We start from the raw sequence: 25,474 nt of genomic DNA, 5'->3' as shown, positions 1-25,474 counted from the left end.
CCTGAGGTCCCTTCCAACCCTGATATTCTATGATTCTATGACCCTGCGGGATGGGAGGGTCTCAGAGCTCGGGCTCAGGTGTCTACACTGCTATGAAACAGCCCCACCGTAGAGCCCCGCTAGCCCGAGTGGCACGGGCCAGCCACAGGTGTCTAACTGCAATGTAGAAGTACTCTCAGTGACTGTGCCAGCCTGACCCCTGGGGGTAAGTGAGCAGTGAGCGCCCTGCACAGACACCATGGGGCAGAGCTGCATAGTGCTTTGGGGACCCAGGGCAAAGTCTGAAACTGAGCCTTGTTACCCTTCCAGACATGTTACCCTAAAGGGGAGGCCCTGGGCATGGTATTGGGCCCAGCTCCCAACTTTAGGCCTTGCGACCTAGAGCAGGGTCACACCACTATTCAGGTTTGGCCTGGCCACCCCTCCATCGTGCCAGAGGGGACAACTGGGCCAAACCTGAGAGGCACTGCCACCAGATCACACCGCCATTTGGTTTGCGGGGGCCTCTCAAACAGGGGGCCAAAGGCAAACTACCCCCACCCCAGGCAGCCTGTTCAGAACCCAGTGGCAGCCTCCAGGAGAGGCGTATGGTTCCAGGGCTGGGGAACCTGGGACTGAACAAAGGGCCCCACTGCCCCAGTGGCAGGACAGCAGTCACTCCAGGAGCTTAGCTCGGGGCGGTGGGGGAAAGTCTGTCTGGGAAAGAGGGAACCTGGTGATTTCCCCATGCCGAGGGAGGGAGCTGCTACCAATCACACCAGCTCTCCTACAGGAGGAAGGAGCTATGAATGCTGACCGGCTAGTGCCGTGCACTCTGGAAAGGAAGGAAGTGCCGTGGGAGTAGCCATCAGGGAGAGAAGCTTTTGTTCTATTTAGGAGGAAAAGGGAACTCAATGTACGACTGACCAGGACCGACCAAGCTAATGGACCTGCAGAGAGGAAGGGCCAAGTCCCTCAGGGATCTGGAATCCAGCTAAAGAAAGAGAGTGTTCTGGAAACACTACCCCTGGAGAACAGCCCATCTCTAGGCTCCCCTGGGGTGGGGGACTGGCAGGCGATGGCATGGCTGGGATGAAGGGCCCATGCAAGGTGGGCAGGCCCAGAATGCAGGGTCCCAGGCAGCCCCACTACATGTATGCCTGCACTTGACACTTAAGTCAGGCTCTAACCCAGGTTTTAGCCCAACCACCCCCCAGCTATCCGCGCAGAAAACCCTGAGCTGGCTTTGGAGGAGTTCTAAGTGCAGGCTAGTGGCCGGCTTGGGGTGGGTTAGAACCCAGGCTTTGCTTTAACTTGGACTGAACCTGACCACGTGGCAGGGAGGATGCGGGCTCGGTCACTCCAGGGCTCACAGCCCCCCAAGGCCTTCCCACAGTTCCCGCAATGGGCAGACAAGCTCCCTGCCATGGATACAACTGACTGGGACAGAATCCCAGTGTTTCAGAGCAAAGGGCCTTGGAATGACCCCAGACACATGGAGAAGCCCAGTGCCAGTGAGGGCACAGTAATGCGAGCAGGGCTTTGCAGGGGGGCCATCCACGCCCAGCTCACACCAGCTGCCCAACACTCAGGCTAGCTGTGCAGACATGGCCTCTCTTAAAGAGACCCTTTGAAGAACATTTCTCTGAGAGAGAGAGAAACGGAGTGCCCTGGCTGTCCCGAGTGCAGGACCTTCCTGTGTCCATTGGCGTCTCTGATACTCTGCTTTCCCCTCCCAGCAGCCTGGGGTAGGAAAGGGGCTGTGGCCCTGGATGCCTGGTAGCTCCTGAGCCTGGGTGCAGCAGACTGGGGCTGCCTCCTCGCCAGTTCCCTCCTCACCTTATGGCCCCGTGCACCCTGGTCTTTCCCCGGGCTAGTGCAGGTAAACTAGCAATCCTCCCCATTCGCACTGCTGTCACTGGGCCCAGCCCTCAAGTGTGGCTTCCCTTGGGCTGCTGCAGGCACCACTGGGCTGTGCTTCCTTCTGCTCTTCATTAGGGCCTGCTGCCGACCCCAGGGGTGCTGCAACTGGAGCCCCCGGGAGCTGGTCCAAGGCCTTGTGCACTACTGTGTTGTTGGTCTCCAAAAACCTGTTTGATGTTGGTGTCCAGGAGAGGCCACAAGCTGGTCGGCCCAACCTCCAAGGCAGAAAAGCTCCAAAGACTGGCCACAGCAGCAGACTACCTGCCTTCTCAGCCACTTGCTCATCTCCTAGCCTGCGGGGACAAATCTCAAAGGAGGAAACCGATCCCTTCCCAGTCCCACTGGTGCTCTGCAGGGTGGCTGCTCAGATAGGCCACACTCCCTGGCAGAGGGATTCCTGAAGGTGGTGAAGGAACTGAAGGACGGTGCAGCCACACAGCCAGTTTATACCCCATAGCCCTACAGGGGCTGGTGCGGGGCAGCAGTGTGTGACTCCAATGCACTCTGCTCGCTATGCCCGTCCGAGCATCACAGTGGGCACGGTGCTCCCAAGGGTGTACAATGGCAGGTGCATCTCTGGAAGCAATGCAGTTACTGTGGGATGCTGCAGGGTTCTTTTCCTCCTTTGGTATGAGTAGAGGAATCACACAGTTGCTTATTAGGAATTAGCACGGAGATGTTTTCATAGGTGCCTGTTTCTGTTAATAGCACTATCTTAATATTATGGGAACAGTCCTTCTACACAGATGTGTGTTTCGAACACGCTGCACAAAGTAATTATTAGTTGTCTTGGTGCTAATTGCTTAGAGAAAATCTTTAATGGTATGTTCAGTTGATCCAATGTGGGTTTCATCTCGCGTACTCCTTCGAACATGTTCAGCACGGTTCCGCCCCTCCTTTGAATTGCTTGGGAATAGACAGAGGAGTGGAGGCTTGCAAGGACTTGTCCAGAGACTACAGGTGACAACTGGAAGTCAGAAGCAACATTTGCTTGTGTCTAAGGGAAGTGGGAGTCGAAAGAGATGTCATTATTGGAAGGTAAAGAATGCAGGAGCGGAGGAGGACATCTCCCCCTAGAAGAGAACTGGAAATAATCCCTGCTTAGCTGTCAGATCCTCTCCCCGGAGCTCCACTGGTGAGTTATTAGCTGCTGGTGAAATGGAAGATTTTCTGATCAGGCCCCCGAGTGGCAGAAGAAGCCACCCATGGCTGCAGCTTAGGTCAGAGGCAGGCTGCCAGCTGGGCTGCTGAGCCATAACTCAGAGTGGACCCAGCCCCTGGTCTAGCAACAAACAGCCTAGCAAATTCCCACAGCCTGGGAGCTGAGCAGCTGGGTGACAGAACACAGTTAGGGTGCACTGCTGGTCTACAGTAGGAGATGGGACAGTCACCCAGCTGGGAGCCAGGCTCCCCTGTCCTGAGCTACCAAGGGAACTGCCCACACAGGCCCCACAGACTAGATGGGCCCATTCCCACTGGCGCGCCTGACCAGCCTGCAGGAAACCCACTGCTCAGCCCTGGTCACTAGAGCTGGAGGGAGGACACGCCGCTGCTTCTAGGAGCGGCTTAAAGTAAGTACCCCCCAGAGCCTGCACCCCTGCCCACCTCCCACAGCCCAACCACCTGCCCCAGCCCTCATCTCCCTCCTGTACTCCAAACCCCTCAGTCCCACCCTGGAGCACCCTCCTGCACCCCAAACCCCTCATCCCCAGCCCCACCCCAGAGCCTGCACCCCAAGCTGGAGCCTTCACCCCCCCACACGCCCCAACCCCCTGCCACAGCCCTGAACCCCTTCCTGCCCTCTGAACCCCTCAGCCCCAGCCCAGAGCCACCTCCTGCACCCCAAATCCCTCATCCCCAGCCCCACACCAGAGCCCGCACCCCAACCCCCTGCCCCAGCCTAGTGAAAATGAGCGAGTGAGTGAGGGTGGGGAGATTGAGCAACAGTGGGTGGGGGAATGGAGTGAGCAGGGGTGGGGCCTTGGAGGAGGGGTGGGACAGGGGTGGGGCAAGCCCTGATCCACCTCCTGCCCTCTTAACCCCTCAGTCCCTGCCCAGAGCGCCCTCCTGAACCCCAAACCCCTCATCCCCAGCCCTATCCCAGAGTCTGCACCTTCAACCGGAGCCCTCACAACTCCCGAACTCCAACCCCCTGCCCCAGCCAGACCCTCCTCCCGCACCCTGAACACTTCAGAACCCGCATCCCCAGTCCAGAGCCCACACCCTCTCCCACACCCCAACCTCCTGCCTCAGACTGGGGCCCCCTCCCATACTCCAAACCCCTCGGCTCCACTCCCCAGCCCAAAACCCCCTGCCCCCACCCAAGATCCTGCACCTCCAGCTGGAGCCTTCACCCCCTCCTGCACCCCAACTCCCTAATCCAGCCAGGTGAAAATGAACAAGTGAGTGAGGGTGGGAGAGCAAGCGACGGGGGGGGGGGGGGAATGGAGTGAGCAGTGGTTAGGACCTTGGAGGAGGGGCAGGGCAGGGCAAGGGTGTTCGGTTTTATGTGAGTAGAAAGTTGGCAACCTAGCTGGGCTGGTAGGAGGCTGTCTCTGCTCCTCTTGCTGGGGCAGGCTGGGGGTCTGCTGCTCCCTGGTTCGGACAGGCCAGGATCCATTCTGGGAAGGCTCCGACCTCCACTCCCTGAGCAGGGAACTTTGTGCACAAGTTCCTCACTGCCAGCAGAGGCCTCTGCATGCAGGGTCCCCAACACCACCACAGCAGAGCTGTGATGGGGCCATGGGATCCCCTCCAGAGGCCTCGGGTCTCTCATGTGCCTTAGCCCCTGTGTGATGATCTGGGAATCTGGTAGCTACTATAAAGTTACTATGAGTTGTGACTATGAAAACTGCTGCATCATGGCTACCTCTCTGTATCCACTGTCCCTACCTACCCGTTCCCCCCCTGAGGACAATGGGGAAGTCCTGTGCTTTCACCAGGGCAGTTATGCTAAAGAGTAACTGGAGCCAAGGGAGTGTATGGGGTTGGGCTGGGGGTTGGAGCAGCAGAAAGTTGGAGAGCTGAGTGATCTCAGTAAGGACACACCGGAACAGAAAAGGGGGCTGGACAGGAGAGCGGGCCAGGCTTCAGAGGGAGAAGCCACGCAACACACAGTGGCCTGCAGGAGGCTCTCTTGTGCTTTATCTGATAAGTGCAAAGAGCAATCATGTGTTAGGCTTCTGGGAAAGTGTCTCTCCCTGTGTTAAATGCTTCACAATGAACACGGAGAGAGTTACCCCAAATCCAGGGGGCTCACACCAGGGAGTCTGAAGGGTCAGCACTGAGCCCAAGGGCCAGGCAGCTGTTCCAACTCTCAGGGGGCAGTGCTAGGCAGCAGGCCTGCACCCCGAGAGTGTGCCTGGGGACCCTGAGTGAGGGGCACTGCTGGAGCTCTTTCCAGGCCCTGGAGACTTACAATACCTGTGGAGCTAATGGCTGGGTCCTTTCACAGCAGTCCACCAGCAGGGGGCCCACCCGGATCTGTGACCCCCTGTTCTCAAAAGGGTGGTGCTGGAGTGAGTGACCCCATGGGGGCGGGGGATGTTCCCTCTGCTGCCCTTTTCCTCTGTGTGGAGCCAGCGGCTGCCTGTGCTCCAGATTCCTGCTCTGAGTCGTCACCCACAGCACCACTAAGCCCAGGTGTCAGAAACTAGGAGTGAGGCCCCCAAACCAGCTTAGCTGATGATAGCGCGCTCCCTGCACTGCACTGTAGAACCTGGCGGAGGCAGGGAGCCAGGGCTGGAGTCCAGGGAGCAGCCAGGGAGTGGAAGGAGCTGAAGGTGCAGCCTGGATGGCTGGGCCGCTTGGAGGATAGGTGACTGCACACTCCCCCCCTTCCATGGCATGCACTGTGTCGGGGGAGGAGAGCCAGGCTGTCTAGACAGCATTGTCATAACAGAGGCCATGGAGCTGGGCCACTCCAGGAGCACAGTGGTGACACACTCCTCACTGAAGATTTTTGTAGTGTTTTACATGAATACTGTATACATGCCTCAATTTCCCTGTGTGCTGCATGTTTAACAAGGTGGTGGGAGAGGACTTGTTGTTGCATTAGACCAGGTGTGACCTCACCTAGCAGCCTGGAAATGGCCTAGAGATGGGGTACCCTAGCGACTGGTAACCTCGTGACCAAGAGGCCCAGCCCAGCTCAGGAACCAGCTGGTTCTGGCCAGTGGGAGGACAAAGGGCGGAGGAGAGAGGACCCTGGTGACCTGACCAGCAAGTTCCAGCCAGAGGGGGAAAAAACATGTTTACCTGGGACAGAAGATAAAGGAAAGGGGAGGAACTGTTGGGGGAGGTGCTATAGGATGATTGGCAGGAAAAAGGGGGCTTCTGGACTGGGGAGAGAGAGCAGCCAGAACCCACCTGGATGCAGGAGAGACCTAGATGTACTGTGCTGAGGGTTGCTAGGCCTGAGGGCCCAGAGAAGCACCTGTGCTAGGTTCAGACATTCAATAAACCCTGTTTCACACTGGCACAGGCTAGCAACCGGGATGGCATTGTTCCTTCTGGGTGTGGAGGCCCTGGGGGTCTCCCTGTGCAGAAAGCTCAGAGGTACAGTCCCAGGGGGTAGTGAGGCCAGAGGGCCTAACCCTGGCAAGAGAATGCAACCTTCATGGAAGGTTGTCACACTGAAGGACGGTTACTCCCAGGGGCTGTATGGAGCCAAGAGAGAATGAGTCTCTGACACCTTCACTGTGAGAACTTCCAACCTCCAGCTGCATGCCTGAGGGAATTAACACTGCAGCAGAGTACGGGGCTCTTGTTGCAGAAATTCTCCCAGCACTGGACCCTAAATAACACCTGCCCTATCTCACAGGGGTGTCGTGCAGGTACAGACACTTACTGCTAGGGGGAAGTGTTGCCTAGTGCATGGTGTGCTGGCCTGGGACTAAGGGGACTCTGGTTCTATTCAGTGATGAACTGCCAAAATCTTAACAACCGGTTCCCTATAAAAAGCTCTGATTTAAGGAATGTGCCCCAGTATGTATTTTTTGTACCAACAGGGTTACCATACGTCCGTATTTTCCCTGGACGGTGATTTAAGAACCAAAAAGCCTGACCTGTCCGGGAAAATATGGATATATGTTAACCCTGCCTAAGGTTCCTTTTTAAAAAGATGGGTCTGAACTAGAAATGAGCTCTGTTTCACATGTGTGGGTCCCCGCCACTCCCTGGGGGTGTGCTAGGGTGACCAGATGTTTCGATTTTATAGGGACAGTCCCGATTTTGGGGTCTTTTTCTTATATAGGCTCCTATTACCCCCCACCCCCTGTCCTGATTTTTCACACTTGCTGTCTGGTCACCCTACGGTGTGCACATGTGTGGGTCCCAGCTGCTCCATGCCCCCCTCATTGAAGCAGGTGTGCAGGGTTACCGCCCTGGGAACTGCAGGGCACCAGTGGACGTGGGGCTAGCTGCAGACAGGGACGTGGGGCAGGGCTAGCTGGAAGCAAGGGGTGCAGGGCTGGCTGCGGGCAGGGCAGGGGGTGCAGGGTTGGCTGGAGTCAGGAGGGTGTGGGGTTGGCTGGAGACAGGGCAGGGGCTGGCTGGAGACAGGGGCTGGTGCGGGCAGGGGGTGCAGGGGTGGCTGGAGATGGGCTGGTGCGGGCAGGGGGTGAGGGGTGGCTGGAGACGGAGGCTGGTGCGGGCAGAGGGTGCGGCGGGGGCTGGTGTGGGCAGGTGGTGTAGGGGGCAGCTGGAGACGGGGGCTGGCTGCTGGCAGGGGGTGCGGGGGTGGCTGGAGGCAGGGGCTGGCTGGGGGCAGGGTGGTGGGTACTCACAGGGAGAGCAGCAGGACACAGCCCAGGCCCAGCAGAGCAGCCGGGGGACCCACCAGGCAGCAGCGGGAGCCCCAGGGCCAGGGGAGCAGCAGCAGCAACAGGGCTCGTGCCCCGGGCCAGGCGGCAGCCCACATCGCTCCCGCAGCGCAGCGCCCCCGGCGGCCGGAGGAGGAATTACATCACTTCCCAGCCGGAGCCCATCAAAGCCTCAGCGCCCCCTGCAGGGAAGCAGGTTAACAACCGGTTCTAAAACTGCTTCAAAATTTAACAACCGATTGGCGCGAACCAGTGCGAACCGGCTCCAGCTCACCACTGGTTCTACTCCCAGCTCTGGTGCAGGCCTGTTCTGTGACCATAGGCCAGTCTGCCTCAGTTTCCCCATTGATGACTAGGAATAGTGATACTGACTTCCTTTGAGATCTCCTGATGACAAGCACTGTATCATGATTGTGGTAGCACCTAGATGCTCACGCTGGAATCAGGGCCATGCTGTGCCAGGTGCTGTACAAACAGACCATATATAATCAGCATAGACACAGCAGCAGAAGCATGGGGAAGGGCCCTGCAGACCGCAGTGTACTGGGATTGTCTCACTTTATGGGGCCTGTGAACCCAGCTCCTGAAGGGATTGGACCGGCACGGAGTAGGATCAATGTTCCAGGGCCAGGCCATAGGGTATAAATCAGTGGTGCTCCTCCCAGGCTCCAGGGGAGTAACCCATTTCTGCACCTGTTGAGGAGCTGAATCAGGATTTTTTCTTGGTGGAGTTTGGGAGGCACCCAGTGGTCAAATGCTAGATTGCAAGAGGCCACACGACAGAGCTTGTGCGGCTCCTGCTTCTTCTTGTGCAGAGATGCACTGAAAGTTTCCAAGGGACAAGGTGCTGCAGCCAGATGTCAGGGTTGCAGGGGTAGTGAGCTGGAGCCGGTTCGCACTGGTTTGCGCCAATCGGTTGTTAAATTTTGAAGCAGTTTTAGAACCCGTTGTTAACCCGCTTCCCTGCAGGGGGCGCTGAGGCTTTGATGGGCTCCGGCTGGGAAGTGATGTAATTCCTCCTCTGGCCTCCAGGGGCGCTGCGCTGCGGGAGCCATGTGGGCTGCCGCCTGGCCCGGGGCACGAGCCCTGTTGCTGCTGCTGCTCCCCCGACCCCTGGGGCTCCCGCTGCTGCCTGGTGGGTCCCCGGCTGCTCTGCTGGGCCTGGGCTGCATCCTGCTGCTCTCCCTGTGAGTACCCACCACCCTGCCCACAGCCAGCCCCCGTCTACAGCCCCCTGTCTGCACCCCCTGCGTGCAGCCAGCCTCTGGTGCACCCCCTGCCCTGCCTCCAGCCACCCCCTGCACCTTCTGTCTGGAGCCAGCCCCTGTCTCCAGCCTCCCCCAACACCTCCTGCCTTGCCTCCAGGCACCCCCACATCCCCTGCCTGCAGCCAGCCCGTGTCTCCAGCCACCCCCTGCACCCCCTGCCTGCAGCCAGCCCCCGTCTCCAGCCACCCCCACACCCACTGCCCGCACCAGCCCCTGCCTCCAGCCACCCCTGCACCCTCTGCCTGCAGCCAGCCCCCGTCTCCAGCCACCCTCTGCCTGCAGCCAGCCCTTGCTTCCAGCCACTCCCTGCACCTCCTGCCTGCAGCCAGCCCCTGCTGCACCCCCTGCCCTGCCTCCAGCCACCCCCTGCACCTTCTGTCTGGAGCCAGCCCCTGTCTCCAGCCTCCCCCCACACCTCCTGCCTTGCCTCCAGGCACCCCCACATCCCCTGCCTGCAGCCAGCCCGTGTCTCAAGCCACCCCCTGCACCCCCTGCCTGCAGCCAGCCCCCGTCTCCAGCCACCCCCACACCCACTGCCCACACCAGCCCCTGCCTCCAGCCACCCCTGCACCCTCTGCCTGCAGCCAGCCCCCGTCTCCAGCCACCCTCTGCCTGCAGCCAGCCCTTGCTTCCAGCCACTCCCTGCACCTCCTGCCTGCAGCCAGCCCCTGCTGCACCCCCTGTCCTGCCTCCAGCCACCCCCTACACCCTCTGTCTGCAGCCAGCCCCTGCCTCCAGCCACCCCCGCACCCCCCTGCCCTGCCTTCAGCCACCCCTGCATCCCCTGCATGCAGCCAGCCCCTGCCGCACCCCCTGCCTGCCGCACCCCCTGCCTGCCGCCAGCCCCTGCCTGCAGCCAGCCCCCGTCTCCAGCCGCACCCGCACCCCCTGACCGCACCAGCCCCTGCCTCCAGCCACCTCTGCACCCCCTGCCCGCACCAGCCCCTGGTGCACCCTCTGCCCTGCCCGCACCAGCCCCTGCCACACCCCCTGTCCTGCCTCCAGCCACCCCCTGTCTCCAGCCAGCCCTGCACCCCCCTGCCCTGCCTGCAGCCAGCCCCTATCTCTAGTCAGCTCCTGCCCTGCCCGCAGCCAGCCCCGCACGCCCTGCTTCCAGCTAGCCCTGTACACACCTCTGTTTGCAGCTAGCCCCACGTCCACTGGTGCCCTGCAGTTCCCAGGGCAGTAACCCTGCACACCTGCTTCAATGAGGGGGGGCATGGAGCAGCTGGGACCCACACATGTGCACACCGTAGGGTGACCAGATAGCAAGTGTGAAAAATCAGGACAGGGGGTGGGGGGTAATAGGAGCCTATATAAGAAAAAGACCCCAAAATCGGGACTGTCCCTATAAAATCGGGACATCTGGTCACCCTAGCACACCCCCAGGGAGTGGCGGGGACCCACACATGTGAAACGGAGCTCATTTCTAGTTCAGACCCATCTTTTTAAAAAGGAACCTTAGGCAGGGTTAACATACATCCGTATTTTCCCGGACAGGTCAGGCTTTTTGGTTCTTAAATCGCCGTCCAGGGAAAATACGGACATATGGTAAACCTGTTGGTACAAAAAATACATACTGGGGCACATCCCTTAAATCAGAGCTTTTTATAGGGAACCGGTTGTTAAGATTTTGGCAGCTCATCACTGGTTACGGGGCGTCCATGCGAGTGCAATGCTCTGAGGAAACATGACCCAGACATTGGCGGCGGCAGCTGCGAAGGGGCAGCTTTGAACACTGTGAATCGTCGGGGGACCAGGAAGATCTTTATAAACCTCGCAGGTTTGTCCCAACCTCAGGCCCATTTCCTGATTGCGAAGGTTGGGGGAAATTGAATAGTTGGCCCAGAATTTCATTTGAGTCTTTTCAAAGTTGAATTTTACAATATCTGGCCTGGCTCCTGCATGGGGTGTGCCCTGGGGAGCCTCAACCTACTTGGGCCATTACGGCCTTCACTGGGGTCTGTGCAGGTTTTGGGTGCACATTGCAGGGGCAGGGCATTGGGATCAAAGAAGGGATTCCATGGGTTCAAACAGCCCTTTTCAACCCTTCCTCGCCCTCTGAACCCTTGCAATCTCCTGCCCCACCCATCCACACACAAGCACCCCCCTGTGGTGCTCAAACCTGGCCACTGGCAGAGACCATGGGGCGAAGTCAAGATGAGTGGAGCAGGGATCAAGCCAGAGGACAGTAGAATCCCCCTATGGACTCAGCACAGCTGATGACCCCATCCATGCCCAGCAAAGGCACCACAAAGTGAGGGGTCAGATGAAAGATGGCCTGAGAAGGCTTTAGAAGAGTGTCCTCTGGACTGCACAGGATGCAGAGGGCCTCATGGCTAGGGGAGAGATGCACTGACAAAGCAGGCGGGCGCTGTTTGGGTAAGAGTGGCACAAGATCAAAGAAAGGGGTGATGAAGGGGAAGGTCTTTGTGCACTGGGCTGCAAATGGCCGAACAATGAGAGAAACCCTCACAAAATATACCAGCTGCTCCTCAAAGGAAACAATGGGGAGGTGCCAACTTGAGGCCATTTTTGCATAATAACCAAAGCACAAATACTGTAATAGCCTCGGCAGTCTGCCCGGGGAGGCTGTGTTTGACTCTGTAGCTGGGCTGGGGGCAGAGCGTCCAGGGATGCGGGGAGGGTCCGTGTTTGCCTCCGTGGCTGGGCTGGAGGTGGGGTGTCCAGGGACACGGGGAGGGTCCGTGCTCGTCTCTTCAGCTCGGCTGGGGGCTGGTGCATCCAGAGTCTCAGCTCTGCATGGGATGGAAACATGCCAGGCCCAGCTCAGCTTGAGTGGGAATGCTCAGGCCACAGGTATAGACCTGCTGGTAGTTCAGACTTCTGGTCAGTCCAGTAGCACATGGAGCACAGCCACTCCTCACACCTGCCTGGGCTCGAAGGTCTAGTTAGCCCAGAAACACGAGGCAGAGCTGCTGTTTCTCCACACACAAAACACCCCCCAGGCCAGGAGAGTGCAGCTCCTACATGGAAAGGACACATGAAGCACCCTACTGTGTACTGGAGACACGTTAGTTTGAAACCAATTATCAAAGTCCAGCTGGGCAGTGCACACTCAATCCTCCACCCACACACAGTGCCAGGGCCACGTCTTCTGCAGGCTTTGAGGAGCCCTTAGACAGGGAAGGGGCTGGCGGGAAGGACAGGAGGGTCTGGTCAGAGTAGCAAAACGGAGTGTCTCCAATAGAAGGGGTGTGACATTGTGTTCTGGACACCCAGAGCTGTGAGCCCCTTGTGTTACCACTCTCAGCCTCTGCAAGAGAGAGCTTTGCTGCAGATAAGCTGTCAGCTCCCAGCCACGCCAGCCTGTCACCTTGCCAGCAAACTCTGCAGCACTATGTCAGTCTAAGCCACAAGGCAGTGAACCCCAGCTCGCAAGTTCCCCACAGCCATCACCCTGCAGTGTCCAGTCCCTCTCTCTGGACACTTACAGAAATGAGTATGTTCACTGCCTGCATAGGGACAGGGCACACATCAACCTGGCAGGTGAGCTGAAGACTCACACGTCACTCTAACCCCCAGCATTGAGACGGTTTTGAAATAAAACAAGAATAAATTTATTATCAAAGAGCAGAGCTTTAAGTGATCCTAAGCAAGAGAAAAAGAGACAGGTCTGGTTATAATCCAAACAAACCAGGCTTTCTAGTGACTACAGCTTAATGTTAGCAAGTTACAATCTTTGCCTCTGCAGTTTTCTTCTTTATACCAAGTTGCCAGCATCCCCAGCCCTCCAGACTAGGAAGCCACTTTCCCAGGCTCTCAGGGAGCTGTACCCTATGCCCCCTCAGTGATGAATCACTTAAAGGTCTTTTTGCTGCCCTTATGTTACTCAAAGTCCATTGTCTCTGCCTCAGGAACTGGGAGGGCTTCCTGGGGTGCAGATTCTGTCCTCCCATCTGATTGTTAAATAAGGTTCTTCCCTGCTCGTTCAGCTTGATGGCTTTGCTTACCTTATATGTAAATGTACTCCCATTGTCCTCTGCCAGTGAGCAAGCTGGTCAGAGAGTAAATACACATTCCTTTGTTTAGGGCAGGCTGGGTTTTTTGAACATTTTAAGAACATATTTCCAGCCCACGCCTATAGCTCTTCGTACCCAACCCAGACATACATCACAAAATGATTTTCAAGGCCATTCCGTTTACACACAATACTTCACATGACACCGTTGAGATACTGGAGAGACAAGGTGGGTGAGGTAATATATTTTAGTGGACCAACTACTGCTGGTGAGAGAGATAACTGAAGTTGGCTCAATAAAAGATATTTGTATTTATTTATGTATGTTGTTTTTTAACTAACTGTCTGTTGGAGACCAGCCCTTCACACTAGTTAATGTCTCTCTACTGTCCGGTGGATTTACACAGTCACAGGGATTCACAACTCAACTGCTCAAATATTACCTTACAGTATGGAATACAGATATTATAAGTGAGATTAACACAGGCAGCAGCTCAAAAACATTCACTAGAGAGGGCGGTAACCCTCCGTTTTCTTGTCTGGGGGAAAACCCAGTTCTCTGTTTGGTTAGACTATAAAGCATAATATCAGTGAGTATTCATAATTCCTCATGCAAGTGTCAGTACGTACATTTCACAGTGATATTGATGACCTGTCGCAGGTCTGATCTTACACAACATTCTTTGTAGATAAACACCATGACAGCAATGTGTTAGGTGTAGCGAGTTCGTCAGGCATGGTAGGCGCTGCAGTTACATGACATTGAACCCTTTGTCATTGACACTGAGGGGTTCTCGGGGTCACAAAACAGCACTGCCCTGCTCCTCAGTCATAGGCAGTGCCAGCAGGAGACAGCCTGGCCTTTGAACCCACTGCCGGAGCCTTGCGGTTTGTCCTGGACAGGCATGATTCTGCAGGCTGGCCGAGGCAGACCTGTCCCCTCTCTGGCCCATGCCCTGCAGTTAGCAAGGCCCATCAGACTCAGTGGCTGGCTGCTGTTCCCAGCAGGTGATCAGCTGTTCTGTAACTCAGTGCTGCAAAGTCCAGCCCAGAGACTCTGAGACAGAAGGCAGCGAGCGACGGGGGAGGGAAAGCGGGGAGCAGCTTGGCGCAGAAATCTGAGACACCTGTGTGATATTACCTGTTGAATAATAGAGGAGCAGAGATCCTGCTGGCCAGGGAATGGGATACCAGTCTGCAGAGCTTATCTGATATCTGAGCTCCCAGTAGCTGCATTAACAACTGCAGAGAAGGAGCCTTCCTGATAATTACTCTGCACAGTGCAGTCTCTGGAACGGAGAGAATAGGAGCAGCAGTTCTCCAGCCCAGGGGCTGCCAGAGGACACAGTGTACAGCTCCTGCCAAGGGGAGGTTTGGGGAGAGCAGAGGGATGGACTCCAGGCTCTGGGGGTGAGGGCGGCAGGGTGAGTAGGGCAGGGACGCAGCACAGCGGAGCAGCCAGCTCAAGACAAAGCTGAGCAGAGCCAGGACGGCAGCTGGAAGTTTCTCAGCAGGCCAGGCAGAGACCCATCCTGTGCCAGGTGCTGCAAAGCCACTTCCCAGGCCCCAGTGGCTGGCGCACACTGGCCACGGCACTCTGGGCTGGGCAAAGCTCATCTCCATGTCGAGAGGAAGGGAGATGGTTTATATCCCAGACGACTCTGACTTCAGCTCATTCAGGGACCAGTGCGAGAGCCTGGAGGGCTGGCATAGCCAGTACAACAAGGGTGGGGTGATGGTGTGGAGCCAGGTGCCGGGGGAGAGCCGGACAGTGCAGAAAATCAAGGTAAGAGCCCCGTGCAGGTGCAGCCAGTGCCACAGCAACAGCATGCTTTGTCCCCAGGTGCTGGGACTCCCCGCCAGCACCCACTCTCATCCCTTCCTTTCCCTGGACACAGTGCTGCCAGGAGGAGTCGGGACAAACCCCCGCTGTGGCCAGGGGCCTCTCTGCCACTTTCAATCTCCTTGTGTGTTTGGAGGGTACAAATCTGCCTTGATGTGTTTCACTGAAGCTGCTTAGTGCCAAGTTTCTACATGTGTGTACACACACGCAAACATATGTACACACACATGCACACACAGCTAGTTCTAGACTCCAGGAAGCCTTGGGGTCACTTAGGCCAGGCCTACACTAACAAGCTAGGTCAATCCAGCTACGTCACTCAGGTGTGTGAAAAATCCACCCCCTTGAGCGACGCAGTTAAGGCGACCTGACTCCTGGTGCAGAAAGCACGCAGTTGAGGGAAGACTTCTTCTGTCAACTGAGTTATCACCTCTCAGGGTGGCAGATTAACTACAGCAATGGGAGAACCCTTCCCATCCGCAGCAGTGAGCTACGCTGAAGTGCTACAGCTCCCAGAAAGTAGCTCAGGCTCATTTTCGGATGCGTACCCATTTATGGGCAACTGTGCTTTATTTGTGCCAGGCCTGAGCCCCAGCACCTCCAGGCGTGGCCATTTAGAGCCCTGGTACTTCTGGGCTTCCTGTATCAGTTATGAATGTAAAAAAAACCTGCTTGCGCCCCAGCACCTCTTTCATTGCAAATTGAACACTGGTGGGCATTTTGGACTGCTGTCGCCTGCCGACTTACCTGTCCCCATGTTAGAACGGAAGCAAGTGCAAATAAAGGAATCTGCAAGTGAGCAATGGGTCTCTGTTCAGTGCAATGCCCTATGAACTCCAGTGGTGTTACTTGGGGAGTAAGGGTTAGCAATCTGGGCACTCTTGGAGCCCATACGACCAAGGCATGGGGACTGAGGTGCAAAGTAGACTTGGCTCATTTACACTGGCACCCCTCTGTGGTGTTGTCTTAAAGCGACACTGTCAGGTGAAAAATCCTGCTTGAAACAAACATGTTTCTTTGCCTTCATCCCTAAGAGCACTCTAGCCTATTCACGGGGTAAGGCTATGTAAGCACCCACCCGGGGGCCTGCTGTTTGCTTGCTTCTTGGCTTTGCCTTTGTCTTCTCTGGGTCGATGATGCACAGTGGGAGTCAGTTTCCCTCTGGGGTTCTGAAGCCTGTGATGTTGGGGTCACACATGCAGGGAATAGTTTTGGGTCAAAAACAAGTTATTTCCTTTCAAATCAAACATAACACGCCGCCATCCTGCTGGCCTGAGAATGAGCCATATGTGTTCTGAGCCGAGCTGGCTGTGTCCTGTTCACTGTTTAAGCTCGCACTTCGGGGTGTCCTGGGACACATTCAGGAGAAGCCTTGCTAAGAATAGTGAAGGCTCAGAACGCTCTGCTGGGAAGCAGGGAGAGCTGCTGTTGCTGAATGATGTAGATTAGCCAAGTGCAAACGCCTGTGTTTCTCTTGTTACAGTTACAATGGCCAGGACCCTGAGCCCTGAAGGTACTCAGGTGCCTACACCCCCGACTTAGGCACCTAAATCTCAGATTTAGGCACCTAAGTCCCACTTTTGACTCCACTGCACAACATGTGCACCGAACCCTGTGGCCCCTAAACTCACTCATTGCCTAAGTTTCTGCCTCTGCGCATGAGCCCTGCTGCCACTCTGTAGGTGTTGGGCCGCTTAGCTCCCCGCAAGCTCTGAGTGAGTCACAAACCAGAGAAAGACAAACAGTGGTGCTGGAACAATTTTTACAGTGGGGGGTGCTGAAAGCCAGTGGTCCCCAAACTTTTTACCTTGCTCCATCCCCTTACCCCTGTCTGTTCTCCCTCTGCCCAGAGCTGGCTCTGGGAGGGGGGGACGCGGACAGGAGTAAGGGAACTAAGCCTGGGACCACAGCTGGGGGTGGGAGCAGAGCCCCAGGTGTGGGTCTTGCAGCTGGGATCCCGGGTGTGGGGCCAGCAAAAGAGCCCTGAGTGAGGAGCCGGTGGCAGCCGGGACCCCAAGTACAGGGCCGGGACTGAGCTGCCACTTCACCTCACGTGTGGGGCCAGTAGTGGACCCTGGGAAGTGGGACCAGGAACCCGCACAAAACTGGTGCCCCAGAGGGAATGAACAGAACAGGTAATCATCAAGTGATCCATCCCCTCTCATTCATTCCCAGCTTCTGTCAAACAGAGGATAGGGACACCATCCCTGCCCATCCTGGCTAATAGCCATTGATGGACCTATTCTCCATGGACTTATCTAGTTCTTTTTTGAACCCCGTTATAGTCTTGACCTTCACAACATCCTCTGGCAAAGAGTTCCACAGGTTGACTGTGCATTGTGTGAAGAAATACTTCTGTTTGTTTTAAACCTGCTGCCTATTAATTTCATTTGGTGACCTCTAATTCTTGTGTTATGAGAAGGAGTAAATAACACTTCCTTATTTACTTTCCTCCACACCAGTCATGATTTTATAGACATGTATCATATCCCCCATTTTCCAAGCTAAAAAGTCCCAGTCTTATTAATCTCTCCTCATACGTAAACCATTCCATACCCTTAATAATTTTTGTTGCCGTTTTCTGAACCTTTTCCAATTCCAATATATCTTTTTTGAGATGGGGCGACCTCGTCTGCATACCGAATTCAAGATGTGGGCATATCATGGATTTATACAGAGGCAATATGACATTTTCTGTCTTATTATCTATCCCTTTTTTAATTATTCCCAGCATTCTGTTCCCTTTTTTGACTGCCGCTGCAGATTGAGTGGATGTTTTCAGAGAACTATCCACAATAACTCCAAGATCATAGAATCATAGAATCATAGAATATAAGGGTTGGAAGGGACCCCAGAAGGTCATCTAGTCCAACCCCCTGCTCAAAGCAGGACCAATTCCCAGTTAAATCATCCCAGCCAGGGCTTTGTCAAGCCTGACCTTAAAAACCTCCAAGGAAGGAGATTCTACCACCTCAAGATCTTTCTTGAGTGGTAACAGCTAATTTAGACACCATCATTTTATATGTATGTAAGTAGAGTCAGAATGAGCTCTACCCTGACATCTGGTGGTGAGTTGTGGAAAAGAACTTCAGGGGCTGAGTTCGTTTGCATGGGCACACCCACCCCGCTTAGCATGATGGGACTGCTTGCCCAAATGGTCACTTTGGCTGCTGTGGGATCCCCAGTCTCTTTGTTATTGCGGCAGGAGTAATAAAGTGTTGTTATCCTGGTTATGTGAATCAAGGACAGTAGAACTGTACTTGACATTTTATGATGGAGGGACTTGCCCTAGCACTCGCTAGGCAAGGGATATGGGTTCCAAAGAACAGTGAAGTGAGAGAGAGGGGTTCTTAGTCCTGTTTTGTGTCTATTCTGTTGCTATTGTGTAATAACAGAGCTAATTTTGACTCTATTAGGAGTCTTGTTACATGCTGCAGAGCTGAAATCACAGATACCTAGGTCTAAGCATTAAGTCTACCTTGGGCTAGTGGTTCTGAGTGTGCTAACACTGGTGGCCCCCTACTGGCAGCTGAAATCACTAGAGAGCTGAAGTTACTGAGTGCTGTGTTGAGGGGGGGGGCCCTGAAGACATATTAGCAAGCAGCTAGCAGGATGGCTAGCACTGAGGACTGCAGCAGAACCACACAGAGAGGCATGGCAAGCAGCTGTTGACCTGAGCAGTGGAGCATGTAAGATGCCCCCATACCTCCCCCCACTTCCACCCAGGCTGGGAGGTAAACTCTGCAGATGAACTTCTGAATTCTGGGGGCTGCACTGACTAAGGACAGAAACCACAGATGGGGTGACTGCTGGGTTGCTGGACTTAAGACCCTGTGGGGAAAAGGACACTGCCAAACTGACTTCAGGTGGGTCTTTTGCTCATGGTTTGTGTCATGAATCCTGTTTGTGGTGTTTCCCCAACAAAATGCTGCATTGTTTCCCTTCCTTTATTAAAAGGCTTTTGCTACACTCAGACTCTGTGCTTGCAAGAGGAGAAGTATCGCCTCTCAGAGGTGCCCAGCGGGGTGGTATGTAATTGTCCCAGGTCACTGGGTGGGGGCTCAAGCCGGTTTTGCATTGTGTTGTCGAAATTGAATCCACTGCCCCTTATCCCACCACCACCACCCTGCTCCCCACCCCCTTACCATGCCGCTCAGAGTGGCAGGACTGGCTTATTAGAAAGCCTGGGAGGTGGGTGGGCACAAGCTATGCTGCCCGGAAGGAGGGGCAGGCCAGAGTGCTCCCCACAGGGCAGCGTGGCGGGGCTGGGGTCTAGCCTCCCTGGGCAGGAGCTCAGGGGCCAGGCAGGACTGTCCTGCGGGGCCGTAGTTTGCCCACCTCTGCCCTAGATACTGAACCCGGCCCTTGTTGTTGCCAACTGTGATGGGCAGAAGGGTTACACGTACAGCTGGGATCTAAGTTCCCTGTAAGCTGCCTGGCCGTGCAGCAGCCTATTTAGCACCGCACAGACACTCAGGGAACCTGCCCAGGGACCTCAGAGTTATAATATCAGTGTTGGAAGGGACCGCAGGAGGTCATCTAGTCCAACCCCCTGCTCAAAGCAGGACTAATATCCCCAATTTTTGCCCCAGATCCCTAAATGGCCCCCTCAAGGAGTGAACTCACAACCCTGGGTTTAGCAGGCCAATGCTCAAACCACTGAGCTATCCCTCCCCCCCACGGCCAGGGCAGGGGCGGCCCTCCCACGGCCCCAACCTAGCCCGGCCCCAACCTGCCACGGCTGAGGCAGCCTCCAGGCCCCAATTATGCCACGGCCCAGACCATCCATTGCTGGGGTGTCCCTACCCTGGCCTGGATCTGTCCGGGGCGGCACAGCACGGCCTGGACCCAGCCATGGCGAGGGCGGTATGGCGCGACCCGGACCCAGCCACGGTGGCCTGGCCTGAACACAGGCAGCACGGCCTGGACCCAGCCACGGCCAGGGCAGCACAGGGCGGCCTGGCCTGAACCCGGATGGCCTGGGCCGGACCCGACTGCAGTTGGGGCAGCACAGCATGGCCCAGACCCTGCCACAGCCCGGACCTGTTGCAGCTGGAGGGCCCGTTCCTGAACCCAGCCCTGGCCAGACCTGCAGAGGCAGGGGGAGGTGTGACTATCCTGCAGCCCCAGAGCTGCCCCGGCAGGGAGAGGTGCCTCTCTCCCCTAACCCAGCTGCTGCTGCTGCAGCAGGGAGAAAGAGCTAGGGGGAGTCCTCTCTCCCTGCCATAGCCCCAGAACACCTTACCGCACCCCAAACCCCTCATTCCCACCCCCACTCCAGTCAGCACCCCCAGCCAGATTCCTCACACCCCAACCCTCTGCCCCAGCCCTGAGCACCTCATCCCCAACCCTACCCCAAAGCCTGCACCCCAAGCCAGAGCCCTCACAGCCCTGCACCCCAACCCTCTGCCCCACCCCTGAACTCCCTCCCACACTCCAAACCCCTCAGCCCCACCCCACCACATGAATTTTGTTATGTGTGTAACCCTTCTGCCAGGCCAAGCTGATAACAGCAAGGGCCGAGTTCAGTACACAGGGGTTCCCTCTCATCAAAGCAAATGCAAAACTGGCTCGAGCCCCCACCCAGTGACCTGGGAAAATCTTACACACCCCCTGGGCACCTCAAAGAGGCAATACTTCCCCTCTGGCAAGCACAGAGTCTCGGTGTAGCAGAGAATCTTTAATAACATGAGGTAAACGACATCAGCATTAAATTGGGGAAACATCACAACTAGTGTTCATTAACCAAACCATGAGCAAAGACCCACCCCAGCAAATTGGGCCACATCCTTTCCCTCGGGTTCTTGAGTCCCAGAACCAAACATCTCGACTCCAGCAATCCACAAATCACCCGAAGTCCAAGAAGTCCAGCCCCAGAGTTCAAAAGTTCATCTGCAGAGTGTTACTCCCCAGTCTGGCTAAAAATGTGCCTGTGTTTAGGGGAAAGAGGTAAGGGGCACCTTATGTGACCTGAAGCTGACTGCCCCACAGGGCTCCGCCGTCTCACAAACAGCTCCACTCTGCACAGCTCACCTTGCCGTCTCATGAACACTCCGCCAGCCTATCCGTGAACAGCACCACTGCACTCTAGATCTTCCAGCTCCCCACTACTTGACACAGTGCTCAGTGATTTCAGCTCATAGTAGTGGGAGCCTTAGGGCTGGTACACCATAAGGCTAAAGTGAATTTAGCACAGTACCTGTAGCAAGACTCTTAACAGAACCAAAATTAGTTCTGACATTCCACAGTGGGGAGAGAGAGAGAGAGAGGTGCAATTGGTGTTTTGGGCCCACCAGGTACTAATACCTCTTTCAATCCACAGAGTTTTGGAACCCATGTCCCTTGCCTAGCGAGTGCTACTTAGTTGATGGTGAGTCCCTCCATCATAACAAAAGGCCAAGTACAGTTCCAAGCACAGTTCCCATAATCAGGGTAATAACAATTTATTCTTCCTGCCCCAATAACAGAGACACTGGGGATCCCACAACAGCCAAAGTGACCATTTGGGCAGTTATGGCCTCATTCTAGGCCGGGTGGGTGTGCCTATGGAAATGAGATCATCCACTGAAGTTCTTTTCCACAACTTGCCACACCTCACCACCAGATGTCAGGGTGGAGCTCATCCTGACTCTGCTTACATGTGCAATGATATGAAGGTGATGTGTGACACATCACCTCTATATTGGTGCATGCAACAAAATCCATTCCGCACATGGGTGGGAAAAATTAGAGGAAACACTGGTTGGGATTATGGTTTTCAATCAACATTGAATTTCATCTGCCATTTTGTTGCCCAGTCACTCAGTTTTGTGAGATCCCTTTGTAACTCTTCGCAGTCTGCTTTGGACTTAACTTTCTTGAGTAGTTTTGTATCATCTGCAAATTTTGCCACCTCACTGTTTACCCCTTTTTCCAAATCATTTATGAATATGTTAAATAGGACTGGGCCTAGTACAGATCCCTGGGGGACATCACTATTTACCTCTCTCCATTCTGAGAACTGACCATTTATTCCTACCCTTTGTTTCCTGTCTTTTAACCAGTTCTCAATCCATGAGAGGACCTTCCTTTTTATCCCATGACAGCTAACTTTACTTAAGAGCCTTTGGCGAGGAACCTTGTGAAAGGCTTTCTGAAAATCTAAGTTCACTGTATCCACTAGATCCCTTGGCCACATGCTTGTTGACCCCCTCAAAGAATTCTAGTAGATTGGTGAGGCATGATTTCCCCTTACAAAAACAGTGTTGACTCTTCCCCAACAAATCATGTTCATCTATGTGTCTGATCATTCTTTTCTAGTTTGCCCCATACTGAAGTTAGGCTTACTGGCCTACAATTGCCAGGGTCACTGCTGGAGCCTTTTTAAAAAATTGGCATCACATTAGCTATCCTCCAGTCATTTGGTACAGAAGCTGATTTAAATGATAGGTTTTATACCACAGTTAGTGGTTCTTCAATTTCACCTTTGAGTTTGTAAGGAGGAACACGTGTCTCTCTCCTTTGGACAGGGAGGTAGGCTGCACCTCCTTGCTGTTTCTCAAGCAAGGCACAGCTCCCAGCTAATGAGTCCACCTGGTGATTAATCCAAGTAGCAGTTAGTCCCTCTGCCCAATCCTTCAATCAGGGCAGTGAGCAGGCCTGACTGACAATCAAGTCCAGGCCTTAATCAGTCTCTCCACCCCAGTTCCTCAATCAGGGCAATTCACAGTTTATAGCTCAGGCTGAGTCCGTGCGATACAGCCCAGCAGTTCAGGGTGGGGAATTAGCTCTTAACTGGGAGCAACAGCAAATGCACCTGGTACCCTAGCTCTGGCATGTGCCAGAGCCAATTCAGGTCTCCTGGCCTCTGAGTGAGGAGGTGGCCATCCTCCACAAGTGGGGTGCCTGGGATAGGGGGACGCAGGCCTTCCCACTCCTTTGTTTCCCAGCCCAGGGCTCTATTAGTGGCAGGGTAGTTCACCACTAGGTCAGCAGGGATCTGCTCGCAACACACTGGCCAGTTCACAACAATTGCACACCTAAACCCTATTTGGCATCCCTGGGCTCCTTTCTATCCTCCTCAGTTTGGGGCACCTGGGTTCGAGGGTCATCCTCAGTCTCTACAGGGTAAACAGTAAACAGCAGCCCCAGCAGTTCATCAGCATTGCTGGTCTCCTGCAATTCAGGTAACTCCTCTGGTCCAGCAGCCGTCTCCTTCAGCTCTGGGCCCCAGCAGCAAGGAAAAGACATCCTACTCCTCTGGCAGCCCTCTCCTGACTGGGCTGGGCAGCTGGGCTTTTATAGTCCAACTTCCTGTCCCACCCCTCTGCTTCTGGCAGGGCAGCCGCAGGTGGCCTGGTTCTGCCCACCAGAGGGCAATCTCGAGTCTTTCCCCTTCTGACAGGCTGGGAGACCGCGTCTCCTCACTACAGAGTTCCTTCAAAACTCTTGGGAGAATACCATCTAGTCCTGGTGACTTATTACTGTTTAGTTTATCAATTTTTTTCCAAAACCTCCTCTAATAACCCCTCAATCTGGGACAGTTCCTCAGATTTGTCACCCAAAAAGAATGACTCAGGTTTGGGATTCTCCCTCACCTCCTCAGCCATGAAGACCGATGCAAAGAATTCATTTACTTTCTCTGAAATGATCTTATTGTCCTTGAGTGCTCCGTTAGCATCTTGATCGTCCAGTGGCCCCACTGGTTGTTTAGCGGGTTTCCTGCTTCTGATATACTTTAAAAAAAATCTATTACTTTTTGACTCTTTGGCTAGCTGTTTTTCAAATTCTTTTCGGCCTTCCTAATTATATTTTTACACTTCATTTGCCAGAGTTTATGCTCCTTTCTATTTCTCTCAACAGGATTTAACTTCCACTTTTTAAAGGTTGCCTTTTTGTCTCTCACTGCTTCTTTTACTTTGTTGTTTAGCCATGGTGGCACTTTTTTTGTTTTCTTACTATGTTTTTTAATTTGGGGTATACATTTAAATTGAGCCTCTATTATGATATGTGAGGCAGGCAGCGATGCCGTAATTGTGATGGATGTTGGTGTATAGGGAGGTGACATCCAAGGTGGCAAGGATAGTGTTCTGAGGGAGGCTGTTAACGTTGTGGTGTATCTGGGGAAGTCAATTGTGTCCAGAAGGAAGCTGGTCCTTTGTGTGGTGAGTGGTTTGAGGATGGTTTCTCTGAGTCCCAGTATTCCTTCAGTAAGAGTACCATGGCCAGATAGGATGGGTCTGCCTAGGTTCCATAGTTTGTGTATCTTGGGAAGCATGTAGAAGGCCCCTGGGATAGGTTTGTGGGGGATGAGGTTGTAGAGTTTCTTTTAGAGGTGTTTGGGGAAGGATTTGATGATATGTCCGGGTGAATTGTGGTGTGGGCTCTTCTTTGAGTTCTTTATTGTAGGTGGTGTCGGAGAGTTGTCAGTTGGCCCCATTGACGTAGTCTTCACAGTTGAGAACTACAATGGCACCCCCTTTGTCTGCTGGTTTGATCACTATCAGGTGGTTGAATTTCAGGGATCGTATTGCTCTTCTGTCAGTCGTGCAGAGATTGCAGTGGATGTGATATTTGTGAAGGATTTCTCATTCAGTTTTGTTCCTGATTTTTAATTACAACCCATATTCAATGGGGACCACATCCTGAAATAAATCTTTCCAGAACCCCCTCTTCTGGCCTTCAAACAACCCCCCAACCTCTCCAAATTCATCATCAGAAGCAAATTCTCCACAAACCAGGACACACCAACTCAAAGCAGCACCAGACTCTGACAGAACAATACGTGCAAAACCTCTAGACATATCTCCATTGCTACAATGATCCACACCCCCGACCACAAATCTTTCAGGATCCATAGGTCCTACACATGCCTATGACAACATGTGGTGTATCTCATCCAGTGCACTAAATGCCCCAATAACAACAGTGTGGGTGAAACCAGACAATCACTATGCTCTCAAACAGAGGCGCCGACTTTCTGAGTTCCCAGGGCGTGCTCAACCTCCACCCCAGGCCCCACCCACATCCATCCATTTCTTTTCTGTGGGTGCTCCAGAAAATTCTTGATTCGGTCCTTCCTGCACTAAGAATGCTCCGACACCACACTCAGACGCATCTGTGGTTACTAGGAACAGTTTGTCAAAGTCTGGGGCCCTTAGCACAGGGTCAGACATGAGTGTCACTTTAAGCTGGTTAAAGGCCTTCTGACACTCTTCAGTCCACTGAACTGCATTTGGTTGTTTCTTTTTGGTTAGGTCTGTCAGTGGGGCGGCGATTTGGCTGTATTGCGGTACAAATTGCCTGTAATATCCAGCCAAGCCTAAGAAGGATTGGACCTGTTTCATTGACTTTGGAACAGGCCACTTTTAGATAGCATCCACTTTGGCCTGTAGGGGGTTGATAGTTCCTTGACCCATCTGATGTCCAAGGTAAGTCACTCTGTTGAGGCCTATTTGACATTTCTTAGCCTTAACAGTTAGTCCTGTCTCCCTTATGTGCTCGAAGACTTTTCGTAGATTTTCCAGGTGTTCTGCCTAGGAATCCGAAAATATGGCCACATCGTCAAGGTAGGCGACTGCATATTCTCCCAATCCTGCTAGGAGACCATCTACAAATTTTTGGAAGATGGCGGGTGCATTCCACAGCCCGAAAGGGAGCACATTAAATTCATACAGCC

General features: G+C 54.4%; 1 protein-coding gene across 2 annotated transcripts in view; it reads left to right on the top strand.

Annotated features, from left to right (window-relative positions):
• Positions 1–25,474, top strand: part of LOC125641795 (START domain-containing protein 10-like) — an 80,818-nt gene that overhangs the window by 32,617 nt on the left and 22,727 nt on the right. Inside the window, exon 1 of one of the 2 annotated variants that reach the window (XM_048862232.2) lies at positions 14,419–14,760. The exons of the other annotated variant lie outside the window; for it this stretch is intronic. Within the exon in view, the coding sequence (XP_048718189.2) occupies positions 14,596–14,760 (165 nt within the window). The 5' untranslated portion in view covers positions 14,419–14,595. Of the gene's footprint in view, positions 1–14,418; positions 14,761–25,474 lie in introns of those variants that run through there. 2 annotated transcript variants of the gene reach the window in all.

The sequence above is a fragment of the Caretta caretta genome, chromosome 8 (assembly GCF_965140235.1).
Source record: "Caretta caretta isolate rCarCar2 chromosome 8, rCarCar1.hap1, whole genome shotgun sequence".
Taxonomy (NCBI): domain Eukaryota; kingdom Metazoa; phylum Chordata; order Testudines; family Cheloniidae; genus Caretta; species Caretta caretta.
The sequence above is the reverse complement of the archived record's forward strand: the minus strand, read 5'-3'. Positions and strand labels throughout refer to the sequence as shown.